This window comes from Trichechus manatus, unplaced genomic scaffold, assembly GCF_000243295.1.
Source record: "Trichechus manatus latirostris isolate Lorelei unplaced genomic scaffold, TriManLat1.0 scaffold00006, whole genome shotgun sequence".
In the NCBI taxonomy this organism is placed as follows: Eukaryota; Metazoa; Chordata; class Mammalia; order Sirenia; family Trichechidae; genus Trichechus; species Trichechus manatus.
In genome coordinates this window covers 13575211-13589007 of record NW_004443942.1, presented here as the reverse complement: position 1 = coordinate 13589007, position 13797 = coordinate 13575211, and the positions used below count along the sequence as shown (strand labels likewise).

The following is a 13797-nucleotide window of genomic DNA, read 5'->3' as shown; positions in this document are numbered from 1 at the left end:
GAAGACACTCCAAGTCCACAGAGCAGCAGACACTTCCATTCTGTACATCAAAGATACGAGTGTTAGCCGTTTGAGACACAGACTACAAATCAATTACCAGTCTTCCACTTTTTATATTTAAAATGAACATCTACATTTTGAGACAAACTCAATTACTAAAAAAAACTCAAATTACAAAAAAAAAAAAAAGAAAAAACCTAGAAAAATAATGGAAGGAAAGGCAGGATTTGTGAGACCCCCTCTTCTACCCATAGATCCCTCTTGCTGGGGTTCTCCTGGCAGTGCAAACTTGTGCCCTTGCCTGGGCTGAAACCATGTTTGAGATTATGCCCTGGTATTTCCAAGATTTCACACAACTTATTCATTGGACTTATTCCAAATAACATTTGATTCTTTCTAAAAATAAACTCCCGAAAGATGACAATTGGCCATTAACAAAGCTAATAGAAAGTGCTACAAGAATCTGAAGGCAAATCCAAGAGGGGTTCTAGAAAGGTTTGCATATTAGAGGTAAATATTGAGTCGTTCATGGTGACTCTGAAATGCACAATATATATGTAAATGTATACATTCTTGGAAATGCACTAAAAATCAGTTACATATATTAATATAAATATTCCTTTATAATCACCCTTGTTGTTCTTGTTGTTGGGTGCTGTCGGGTCGATTTCAACTCATAGCAGCCCCATATGACAGAGCAGAATTGTCCCAACAGGGTTTTCAAGGCTGTAATCTTTATGGAGCAGATTGTCAGGTCTTTCTCCCGCATCGCCACTGGGTGGGTTCTAACCACCAACCTTTTGGTTAGCAGCCTAGTGCTTAATTGATGCGCCACCAGGGATCCTTATTATCACCCAGAATGGATCTCAAAGAAATAATATTAAATAACACAGGTCTCCATGTGTTCTGGACATTTTGCTTTCTGAGGTTGATGGTATAGATCAGACCACGGCTCTTTCACTATATGAAGTTTGATCTTATCCCTTTGCTATTGGAGCTGCATCTTAAACTGGTACTTTGAAAAAAAGAGAAAACAATCCATGTTTACAGTAGCATAAAAAGACACTGATGCCTGCAGCTGAGCCAGGGCTTGATGAAACCGAGCAGATCAGTGTTTTTAACTTGCTTAATGATGGGGATCGTAAACAGATGTTTTGACAGAGATTTCCACACTGTCTAACCCTTGTCCCAAGCTGGCTACAGTCACAGGTCTTCATAAGGTTTGAGCAGAGGGAGAGGGCAGTTTTTCAGTCTTAAGGATATATCAGGATGTCTCATGGGAACTTCTCCAAAAAGATAGGAAAAGTTATCACAGTTAATTAAATGGTGCAGCAAGAGCTTCAGGCCCCTCCTTTAGTCACTGTGGATAAGCAAACAAAGCAAACAATTTCATAGAACACTTTTTTCACAGCATTGACAGCTTCATGAAAGCGCTTGTAAAAATTTCCAGGGTGAAAGGAGGTAGATCTTTTTCCCCTTTTCTTTTTTTAAAATGTGCAGGTCAAAATAGCTTAAATCAGCTGCCATTGGTCTTAATGCCAATTGTTAAAATTCTATACTTTAAAAGCAAGCTAGAAGGCCATTTTATTCCCTGTGCATTTGGAATTTTCCTCTATACAAGGTGCACTTATGATCCATTCAGGCACTTTAACCTCCTGTGAGACGTCAATGCCTGCCTATGTTTTCACTATGTCCCACGGAACCTATGCATTCAGAAACATCGGGAGCGGACCCCCTGTGAGTGTTCCCTGGCAACTGTTCAAGGCCTGATTATCCTCAGGACATCCAATTACCTTGCATTTGCAGGTTGTGCAGGGAGATCCAGCCATTGTCCACACTGAGCCGCTGAGCCTTGAAATACCTATGCTGTCCAGGCAAGTTTTCCTGATGTCATAGGTAATGTTATCAGCCAGGCAGGGGTCACTGACACAGCGGGGGCAACACTCCCCTTCCAAGATGGCTGTGTACTCACAGCTCAAATTGGGGCAAGCAAGTGGCCAGCAGTCTACCTCTCCTTCCTATGGAAAGAAAGAGAAAAATGCTTCTTCACTGTTCTTATGTACAATTCTATTCCCGAAGTCCCAGAGGGGGAAAGAGGGCACAGTAATTGTCATTTTCCTCCTCACTGAATGTTCCTACTTAGCACTATGGGTATAGCATGCTTCTTCCTTGAAGACCCACCACAGATATCACCTATTCAGTGTGCTTTTGCTAACCACCTATACTGTAGCCCCCAGAAAGAGTTAGGTCCCTTCTCTGGGTGCAAATTACCAGGTGACCAGTTGCCATCGAGTAGATTCTGACTCATGCTGACCTCATGCGTTGCAGAGTAGAACAGCTCCATAGGGTTTTCAAGACTGTGACCTTTAGGAAGCAGATCACCAGGCCTTTCTCCTAAGGTGACTCTGAATAGGTTTGACCCGCTAAACTTTTAGTCAGTAGTGAAGTGCTTAACCCTTTGTGCCATAACAGCCTGTAATTATTTTTATCATGATACTTATGATCCTTATCATTACTTGTATAATCCGTAGTAGGTTTTAAGCTCCTGGGTTTTGTGCTAGTTTCTTTCCCTCTCTGATGCTTAGCACAGTGCTTGGTCAATAAATGCCAATCAAATGAATAAAGAGATGGTAAGGTACTGGCCGGTATATAAAGACAAATGAACTTGCCTTAAGGTCAAAAGCGGAAATTGAAGCACTGTAACATTTTTAACAACATCATAATTTGAATTGCTAGTATAGAATTTAAAGTTGAGATCGGGCAATATCAGGAGAATTATTTTAGAATAGTTTTGAAGGTAACGTGTGACTAATGGACTTTCTATCTTAACAGTTCAATTGGAGCCTCTGCCATGTCTTAGCATCTGCCAACTGTGGCTCCATAGATCTGTTCATGGTAGATCCATTTACCTATGTAGCCTCTTATTCTCTTATCATGACACTAGTCAGAATTGTGGTAATTATTGTTTAATTGTTTGGTCAGCACCACCAGGCTATGGGATTTGATCAGGTATAGACCATGTCTGTCTTGCTCACCCCAGTCTGGCACATGAGAAGTTCTGTATAGTATTTATTAACTATTACTCACATTGTTCTCACATGATTTTAAATTTTTGTGTTATACAGATTCAATTTCCCCTAGAAATATTAATCTGTGTAGATTGTAGAGGTTGGGGATGGATGAGGATACACTTTTGAAATTCTATGCATGAAAATTTTATTCATTAAAATTAATACCAATTCTTTTGAGTGCCTGGTTACTGGTTTTAGTAAAAGAAATACAATTTTTCAGTCTGACAAGGAAACTAATTCTATAGTTGTGTGAAGCTGGGGTTTGTGTATTCCTAAGTGGGAGTTTGAAAAAAATGGCTATAATTTGAACTCGATCGAATTTTACTCCTTAACCTGTAATTCAGAAAGAGTATTCTATTCAGATTATCTGTATATTCACTGGATATTTTTAGAAAATCTGATGGAAATTTAGAGCAAAATATCTCTGAATACTTGTTATCAAACAGTATCTATAGACTGAGTCCTTAATTTCAGTGAATGTTAAACTATGGACACCCAGCTACTACCTTCCATTGCACTTCGACTCAGGCAGAATACCCCATAGGTATGATCACTGACAGATGAAACATCACATTCTCTAAGCCAAGGTGTCCTTAAAGTCTTCTGATCCTTAGAAATAGTTATTCGTGATATAATTTAAAACAGAAAGAACCTGGTCCAAAAAACAAACCTTTTCTCTGGACTTTTTCAGATCTGAAGATACCATTAGTATGTCTAAACTGATATTTATAACAACCTGCATTTTTTCTATGCGAAGGTTTAGCATTGGTAATAGATTTTTCAAATTAGGAAATATTAATAACAGTAACTACCATTCACTAAGAACCTTCTATGTACCAAGCACTGTTATTGTCCTTTATATATATTTGCTTATCTTCATAGCGAACCTACAAAATAGTTTTTCATATATCTGTTGTACATTTGAGGGAAAGAATTATTAGCGAACCTCAAGACTTGCCAAAGTGATTACACAGAGCTAGCACATGGGAGAGGCAGGATTAGACTCTAGGTCCCTGCAACTCAATCCCTGATATTTCTATTATACTCTGTTGCCTCTCATATTGAAACATGTAAAGGTATGTCCCAAGAAATAAAAGACTTGATTCCAGAAGAACTACATGTACCAGTTAAGACTTTGAGAACATTCTAACTAGAAGGGATTTTTTTTTTTTTAATTTGGATTTCTGAAAAAAAAGTGTTTGCAAAGTAACATTCCTTGGGTCAAATCTGTTACATAAATATTTTCTGTTGTCTAGCACAATGTTTTAATTAGTAGAATCCAGATGCCTTTTGACAGAATATGCACTCTTTTGTTAGCCATAGATCCCACCACTACCTATTGAGTATTACAAACAGCCAGGAGTTAGAGTTTCCAGGTAATTGAGTTTGTAGCTCCTTCCAAGGTTAAGGGACACCACCTTCCAACGGAAGCCGACATACCAGACATCGGCACTGCTGGCAGCTGTGGGTCCAATTGTCTCCACTTCGATAGAGCTTGTGTCCGTTTTGATCTAAACATTGACTTGTGACCCTGGTGTCACACTCTGGGCAGCAGAAAAGGTCAACACTTGGATTCTGGCAATCACAAGCTGTCCTTCGGCAGAATATCTTCCCATCCTGTTTAGAAATGAGGTTAATTAAGGAGGCTTCATCATTAGGCAAATGATGGGATGGCTGGATCATGAAAACCAAACCTTTGTAAATACTTTACAGAGATTTCTTAGAGTTGCAGTAGTATCCTGGCCACAGTTCACTTTGTTCATAACACATGCCTCTGCACATGCATGAGCATGCACATACACACACACACACACACACACACACACATGCACACACACACACGCACACACCGCTCTTTTTCCTCCTAATCCTGCCCATAGAGCTGCCAAATGAAAATGAAGACATTCCTCAGTTTAAAAAGGAAGAAGTCAACATGTTCTCTGGCAATTCATACTTTCTAAATGTTTCTTTAAAACCATATTTCTAAGTAAGCATTATAACTAAGCTGAGCAGCTAAAATGCCTGTAAGATTAAGAACTCATTTGGTTGGAAAATCAGGCCACTGTACTTTTTCTAGTTCATAGTGATACCATCTAACATTTTCAAATGCACTCATCTAATTTTATCCCTGGCACAACTCAGGGAGGAAATTTGATTATACTCTTTTCACAAAAGAATTATCTGAGGCCCAGAGAGGCTAAGTGACTTATTCAAGATCACACAGGCAGTGGTTCTCAAAGCAGCACCACCAGGTCTTCTGATTTCAAAACAACTTTCTTCCACAGACAGCCTTTAGGTTGTTTATTACAGGAGGTTATTATTAGGTGCTACCTTCTACCTCAAGGCAGTTGCTCAAATTATAGGCACTGTATAATTTCTGGCATATTGGTCCTGAGGGCTCACACTTATGAAGAATTGGAGATCAACAGCACTTAAGCATTAAGACTGAACATTTTGCAGCATGCCTCATTTATATGTGTGTCATTCATAGTGACTACTCACCTCAGACAATAAACAAGCTTAAAATGTAAGTGACTCTGGACACAATGAGTCAAGCGTAAGGTCTGTGGCCACCATTTATGGTTTTAACTGCCTTGCTAAACATTTACAAAACCAAAGAATCTCAGGGCTGGAAGGTATCTTAAAGGCCATACAACCAAACCACTTGACCTATATGTGAATCCTCTCTACAGCTAATGTATTCAAAAGTCATTCAGCCTGTGCTTGAAGCTTTCCAATCATGGAGAACTCACCACACTACAGAAGGCATTCAATGTATGCATCGCTGTACATTTTTGAATGTTAAAAACTGGACTTCATGTTACCTCTATCCATTGATCCTAGTTCACATCTTTGATAATTATAGAATTCCCAATCTCTTCTGCAATAGCTCAACTCTACAGTTCTTAGAAGACATCTCTTATGTCTCCACTGAGACATCTCTTCTCTGGGTTAAACATCTCTAATTTCTCAACCAGTCTCCATAGTTTGAATCCTTTCAATGTCACAGTTGCCACCATCTCCAACAGTTTTCAGTATTTCAAACAATAACAGTAATAAAACCCTGGTAGCATAGTGGTTAAGTGCTACAGCTGCTAATCAAAAGGTCAGGTGCTCCTTGGAAACTCAATGGGGCAGTTCTACTCTGTCCTGTAGAGTTGCTATGAGTCAGAATCGACTCGACAGCAGAGGGTTTGGTATCATTAATCGAGCACTTATCTTGTACTAAGTCTTTTATATACATTATCACATTTAATCCTGATAATTCTGTAGAACATATATTTATATCTCCGTTCCTCAGATGATACAGCTGAGAGAGAATTAAATATAATTCTTCAGTAATGGTATGACCAACACAGACTGGATTAGGACTCAAGGTCACCTTGTTTTAAGTACTGTTCTTTCTTTAATGCAGCTGATTTCAATATTTACTTTCTTTCTTACTTTGGTTATGTCACGGTGTTGACTTACATTGAGCTTAATGAAGACTAAAACCTCATTAAGCCCTATATCATCTTGTGCAGCTGGTTGCTTGGGGGCAGCAATTGTAAAATTTGATGTTTATCCCTGTTACATTTCACCTCGTTAGATTCATTTCATCACCCTTGCCTGTAAGAGTGTTTTTTAAATGCTGTTTCTGTCATACACCATAGTTTGCCCTCCTTTATGCTTAGCGACATCTGCAAACTTGATGGACCAACCCTCGGGGTCTTCATCTACTTTACTGATAACAATGCTGAATAGGACAGGACTTGCTGAGATGTGATTACTGTCAACTAAAGTGGAAATTTTTAAAAGCATTACATTCTTTATGGAGAATGGAAAGGAGACATGCTGGCTACATATATAATAACAGGTTGAAAAATGCTTTTCCCCAAATTGTGTGTGATGGTTCTATTACTATATATAAGGAACAAGAATTGATACTGTTCCACAAATATCAGGAGATGAAAGACGTGTGCGTGTGTGTGTGTGTGTGTGGACAGAGAGTGAGGGAGCCTAGAGTTAAGCAGGTAAATTGAATTAGAGAATTCAGCTACTCTGGACAATGAAGGGTCCAGATCATAGCAATCTTCCAACAATAGGCCTTTGGCTTACAGCTCATATAACATTATTTCAACTCACTAATATACTTTGATCGTTTAACCATGGACCTAAATGGCTCCTTGGGAATTTATTTTAATCAACAGAAGCTTAGAAAAGTAATGATAGCTACAACATGAAGCCATTTGGTCAGCTCAGATATCAATGTCGCAATAATACTCTCCTCTAGTATAGAGGAATGAGACCTTAGACACCAATGTGGCCATGTCTAAGACCAACGTCAAGCAAAAGGATAAATTTTTGTAGAAGAGGTTACTGTACAATATGCAATAAGATCTATGTTTTGTTTCAGTGACACCTAGGTTTCTCCCTATGTTCTGATTAAATGAATGAATAAGAATAAATGGAGAGCCTCCAGGTTTAGTGCAAAATAAAGCAATTTCACACTATCCATTATGTTAAAATGCCAAGTAGTCCCCTCTTAGTTTCTAACATGTTTCAGAACAATGGCTATGTTCACTTTGGCTTTTGAATTACAGGGTAATTGTCAGAAAATAATTTTTAATAATGAAAATGTAACAGGTAGCTTCATTAATTCAATGAGAATGCCATTTTAAAACATCAGCTCACAGAACACAGCCACAATCCAAATTTGAGTCCAAATTTGGCAAAAGAGTGGATCCTGCTGATGTTGAGTAATCCTTCTTTCCATAGATCCCTGGGGCCATTCCAAAAGCTTGACCTCTACCTCAGCTAGGGTGGTTAGAATGATTCCCACTTATAAAGTAAAGGAGCATTTTACCTACCTTTCTGCTACAGAAGTAAATGTTTATGCAGGTTTATAACGCAAGTTCAGCTATAAACAAATAATAAGTATTATAATATTCAAATTGCTTCTGAATATTTAAAATCAGGAATATTCACTTTCCTAGCAAATAAAAAATGAATTTATTCTTATTATGCTATAGCAAGTTATATTTTTATGCAAATAATGCATGCCTTCTATGTCTGTTTGCCAACCACAAACTTCCTCTGTAAGGTAATTTCATAGGTGCCGCTATGACAATTTTTTTTTTACATTTTGCCATAAAAAAATCAGAATAGCATGGTTATGAAAATATCTCATGGGAGGAGGGTGTGGTTTTCAAACAAACATAGAAGGTGCACATTATTTGTGTAAAAATATGGTATAGGCTTTATACTGTAAATTATATATTTTACTACTGACTAGTCAACATACTGATAGATATACTCCACATTGCGTACCACTTTTCTGCTATAGAGTTTGGAAACTTTAAATCAAGGAAGTGGTGGGCTTAGGTAATATTATTTATGTAAACTGAATATAATACGTTGAACCAAGGGTTTGCAAACTCTAGCTCACACTCCAAATTTGACCTGTTACCTATTTTAACAAATAAAGTTTTATTGGAACACAGTCTCCTTTGTTCAATTACATATTGCCTATGGCTGCTTTCACACTAACATGCCACTCTGGAGCTGTAACTGACTTGCACCTTTCTTTTTGTCCACAGAGTGAGGGCAGACATTGACTATCAAAGGCTCAGAATCAATGACATGCATCCTCAGTTATCAGGACCCATAATTTTTGAGGTGTCTCTCATGGGATCTTCCTTCTATGTCCCTTATTCAAGTCCTTGACTTTACCCTCCTAAATCTTTGCCTCAGCCTGAGGGTTTCCTTTTATTCAGCTTTGATCTTCTCAGGCCATCCATCATGCTGTCAATCATACCTTTATTGGATCACGCCAATCCCAAACTTAGACTCTGTCATCATCCTCTGCTATCTAAAGGATGAAGTCTAAATTTCATGCCACGGCTGTGGCCCCAGTCTTTATCTCCAGGCTCATCACCAGCTATGATCTTCCCAAATCTTCTTGTTTTCAATACTCTAATTTCATCATTCATTTTATATTTCTCCTAATACAACATATATTCTTTTGCTTCTGTACCTTTGATCTTGCTGTTCCTTCTGTTTGGGATTAACTCTCCACACATCTCTACTTGGATAAATTTATTCATCTTTCAAGGCCTCATTCAAAGGTCACCTCCTCTGTAAAGTCTTTCCTTATTGCCTTTTTCATCCTCTCAGAATATAACAAATTGTTCATGACTCTTCTAAGTCATGGTAGGTAGTTAATTGTTTGTGTATCCATTTCCCTATATATCCCATAATCTCCAGCATAAACACAATGACTTGTACTAAAATGCTATATTTCCTAGACACTAATAAACCTGTGGACCTCCCTACTTTCCTATATAACCCAGGCAGAAAATAAAGATGTCTTCCTAAGGTTTCAGACAAATTTATGAATGGCAGAACTACAGATGGGCATCTATGCAAAGAAGCTGAGCTGTATTTAAGATTTAGGGATCAAACACAGGGAGATAACCATTTTTCACCTTAAGTTTATGTGGTCTGGATAATGCTGGAGGAACGTAGGTTTCAAACATCCCAACGATCTTTCTGTGCCTAATAAATTAAGTGGTTGAAGTGTACATGAAAGAATTGTCACTTAGTAGGAAGCTCATGGCATCTAAACAAAAACCCCAATCCATTTATGCTGGCCTAGCTTTATCACTGAATTCCATTTATCTGTGAGCACATTTCAAGACCTCTTTTACAACTGGCACAAAACACAGTAGCTAACTTGATGTCGTTGACTCTCTAACAGAAAAGTGTCTTTTTTCAACAGTCCACCTTGACTTTTTGTAGGTTTGTGTGTTTCTGCTGCGGTATGGTTTGGTTTTACTTTCCAAATTGATATATCAAGGATAGAATTAGAAAGCTAGTACTTTATACCTCAACCTTGATCTTACTTCTTAGCCTCCATGATGATGGCTATATAATCATGGCTTAGATGCTTAAGTACTGGCAGCATTTCTTATCAAAATCAGAATGGAATGCTTCCAACCACAAATAATAGAAACAAACAAAGAAGGTCACAAATAAGCTCATTTCATATTATGAGGATGGCCTAGAAAATGTTATGGGGGGTTCTTACTTCAGTTTCTAAAACCAGGCCCTCTCCTCTCTCTACAATGCTTTAGAATCTATGCTATAAACTGGGTAATAAATACAGCTGGTGAAACAAACAAAAAGAAGATATATGTACAGAAATGCTGCCTGGCACTTTATTCATAAAGGAGGGAGGAGTGTCGAGGTGCAACACATCCACAAAATAAGATTATAAGAATTGTTCCTCTCCTGTGGCAATTTGAGTCTTCTTCTCATAAGACTTTGGAGGTACTTTAAGAGTCAAAGCACAACACATCAATGTAGGCTGCTTGGATCATTAACATAGTTAATTAATGAAGTTCTGGGAGATTTTAATTGTTGTTAAATTCCCTGCTTTATCATGAGCTTAAATTTAAAAAAAAAAAAAAAATCCAAAAGCTGAAAAAGAAATTTTGATCTCACACTAGTCAAGACTCAACTAAAGTCCTCTGCCTATCCCAGGGACTAGAAATCTAGAAATTCCAGAAAGAATCTGGGGTCAGGTTATGGTAATCCTCAAAAATTGGGAAAACAATACTTTCTAGAAAAGAAGGAGCAAAGGAATATAACCTTGTTTTGCTGGCTGAATGGAAACCTAATCTCAACCTCTCCCATGAGGACTATCTCAACTCAACTCTTGTAACCCTTTTTGAGTTTTTCCTTCTCATAAAAACTTTTGTCCTTTGAGTGAGGGCCACATGGTTAAATACTACACTTAATAGTGTAAAAGCTTGTTGAGGGCATGTCCCACACAGTTATTAATATAGTACCTAGTTGAGAGTTTAAGCTCAGTCAAGTTGGATTGAATGATTGCTTGACCGATTTTAAATATATCCAGAGCTATCATCTGTAGAATGTGGCAAGATGGGAAAACTATGAACTGTGGGGCAAGCAAGTGGAGTTCAAGTTACAGTTTAGCAATTTATATCTTGTGAGATTTAGGTCAAGTTACCTAACCCCTTTGAACTGCAGTTTCTTCATCTTTCAGGGCTGGGCTGTAAGGATTAAATGTGATGCTGTTTGTAAATTACAGGGTACTTGGAACATAGGGGAGTCCCTGGGTAGTACAGACAGTTAACTCACTTGGCTGATAATAGAGAGTCTGGGGCTTCAAGTCAACCCAGAGGAGCCTTGGAAGAAAAGGCCTGGTGATCTACTTCTGAAAAATCAGCCATTGAAAACCTTGTGGAGCACAGTTCTACTCTGACACACATGGAGTCACCACAAGTTGGAAATGACTCGACAGCAACTGGCTCTTTTTTTTTTGAACATAGGAGGTATTCAATAAATGGGGGCAATGGACCTAAGTTTGTGTGTGTGGGAATATGTTTATATATAGGGGAAGACAAGCATTATGGGGTAATGGTCTAAGCACTCAATAAAGTAGTTCCACTAAATAGGTACCCCCAGGTCTGTTAAAGAGTGGCATATTTGAAGGCAGGTTGATGAGTTAGATGACTTTTCAAGACTCATTTCAATTCTCTGTTCCTAGGGAGCACTCTGGGAATTTACTGGGAGGCCCAACTCTCTAAGAAGCTACTAAACAAGTAATTTCTTGGGTTACCATGCCCATAAAGCCTAAGATTAGCAGGCATAGAAATACAATAGAAGAACTTCAGTAAAGCAACAGCAGTGGTAAATAAATAGGGAATACCAACAAAAGCATGAGGAAATCAAACACTTTAATAGGCCCGTTTTGCAAAGCATACAGCAAAACCAGACGATGACAGAATTTTATTTTCTTAAGCCTTAAACTCACTTCCAAACAACTTAATGTAAGAAAGAGCCCAGCGCTGAAAACGACAAAAAAGACATCAGTTACCAGGAGGCCTCACACTATCAATATGATTTGTTCAGTATGGAAATCCACCTGTCTGACCACCGGAAGCAAGTGTGCCAGCCTTGTTTTTCAGGATGATGTCACCACAGAAAGGAGCAAGTTCATGCAGGTGATCATTCCCGACAAAGAGGAGTTTTAATCAGTGAGTCTGTGTAAGTATGAGATGAGGGCTCATTAAAACTCTTATCCAACCAACCTTAAAGGCATGGCAGGCTGTCAGTGGGAGGAGTAATACTGGCTTCTCTGCCCTGCTTCCCCTATACTCTGCAGTCTCTTCTCAACCCTGCATCTTACCTTTCACGAAGAACACAATCAATTCAAAGCACGTTTGCCTGGTACTCAACCTCATCATTAGCTCTGGTGTGGATAAGAACAGGAGAAGCCTTTTCAGGAACTACAGGAGACCCAAGAGTCAACAGCCAGGGGGAGAGAAGTGGGGAGGGAGGAAGGACAGGGAGGGGGAGAAATAACAGTTACAATTTCTGCTGCATCACGTTAGTCTCACCTTGCAGGAACAGACAGAACACCTATCTTCCTTCAGTGTCCACACCTGCCCGTTGCGCTTCAGTCCTCCATCATAAGGACAGTCACCAGAGCAGGAGGGCCCAGAGGGACAGAGGCAGTCGAAGCCCCCTGCCAGGTTGATGCAGGCAGAATCATTCCAACAGGTATGAGTTCTTAAGGCACATTCATCAATGTCTGCAATAAAGAAAGAATTCACAGAACTTTAGAATTCAGCCAAGGGAACTCAGAAAATAATAGTCATTTACAATAGCAATAGCTAACACTATTGAACATTTTACCTTGTGCCAGGTACTTGCCAAGCTATTCACATACATTATCTCACTTATTCTGCAGCTCTGTGTAGGAGGATCTGATCTTACCTCTATTCTGCAAATAAGAGGGCTGAGGCTCACAGAAGTTAAATAACATACTAATTGTTATACAGCTAATAAATAGCAAGTCCAGGACTCAAACCCGAAGCTTTCTGACACCAACTACTGAAATATCCAGTAGCAGCCATGTACTGGTGTTAGGCTGTTCTCAAGAACCATTCCATCCAGAGGCCATAAACCTTGTTAATTCATTAATAATGTAGATACACTCTATGGAGATCTGGGTCTTTTAGAAAAGGTGTGAATAGACTGAATATCCACTGAGTGGAAACATGTAGACAATTAGTGCACACATTAGACTGCCCCCTCAACCCATCCTGGGGCCAAGGTTGAAAGAGGAGGGCATAATTCTTAGGAGGCACCTTGCCTAATCAAAGACTCACACTCTAATGACCAGAAACATTTTTCCCCACATAAGAAAATGTCTCAGAGCCACAACAGGGTATGTCATGGATGCTGACGAAAGACACACATTTATTGTGCTGTTTTTCATTGACAGCCAAGTATGGGAGGAAAACATAAATTGCTTCAGCTTACCCTAACATTCATAACTTGAGTTATCTCCAACACATAGCTGTCCAGCCCTGACTTGAGCCCTTTCCCAATGGGAAATCCACTACCTTTCAAGGCAGCCAAGTCCATCTTTGAATTGAGATGAAATATGTTATCCAGTAACTTCTACTCATTGGTCCTAATTCTGAGGCCACTCAAGAAAAGCCTACTCTCTCTCACTAAAGACAATTCTTAAACTATTTGAAGACACTGCTCATGTGTCTACCAGTGTCTTCTATTACCCTGATTAATCCACTGTCATGCCCTTTAAATATTCTTCGGATAACAGCATTGATTTCAATAAATTTTTAACCAAAAGTCTACTATGAATCCAGCCCAGGGAACTCTCAAAGAGGTTCTTTGCACACTAAGTGCC

General features: G+C 38.8%; 1 protein-coding gene across 1 annotated transcript in view; it reads right to left on the bottom strand.

The window, feature by feature from the left end:
- Nucleotides 1–4: 4 nt before the first annotated feature.
- NELL1 (neural EGFL like 1) overlaps nt 5–13797 on the bottom strand; it is a gene marked incomplete at its 3' end in the record, with an annotated part of 870822 nt that continues 857029 nt past the window's right edge. The window contains exons 17-20 of the mRNA XM_004369835.2: nt 12479–12672; nt 4512–4688; nt 1794–2018; nt 5–40 (exon numbers count right to left, since the gene is read on the bottom strand). Of these exons, the coding sequence (XP_004369892.1) occupies nt 5–40; nt 1794–2018; nt 4512–4688; nt 12479–12672 (632 nt within the window). The remainder of the gene's footprint in view (nt 41–1793; nt 2019–4511; nt 4689–12478; nt 12673–13797) is intronic.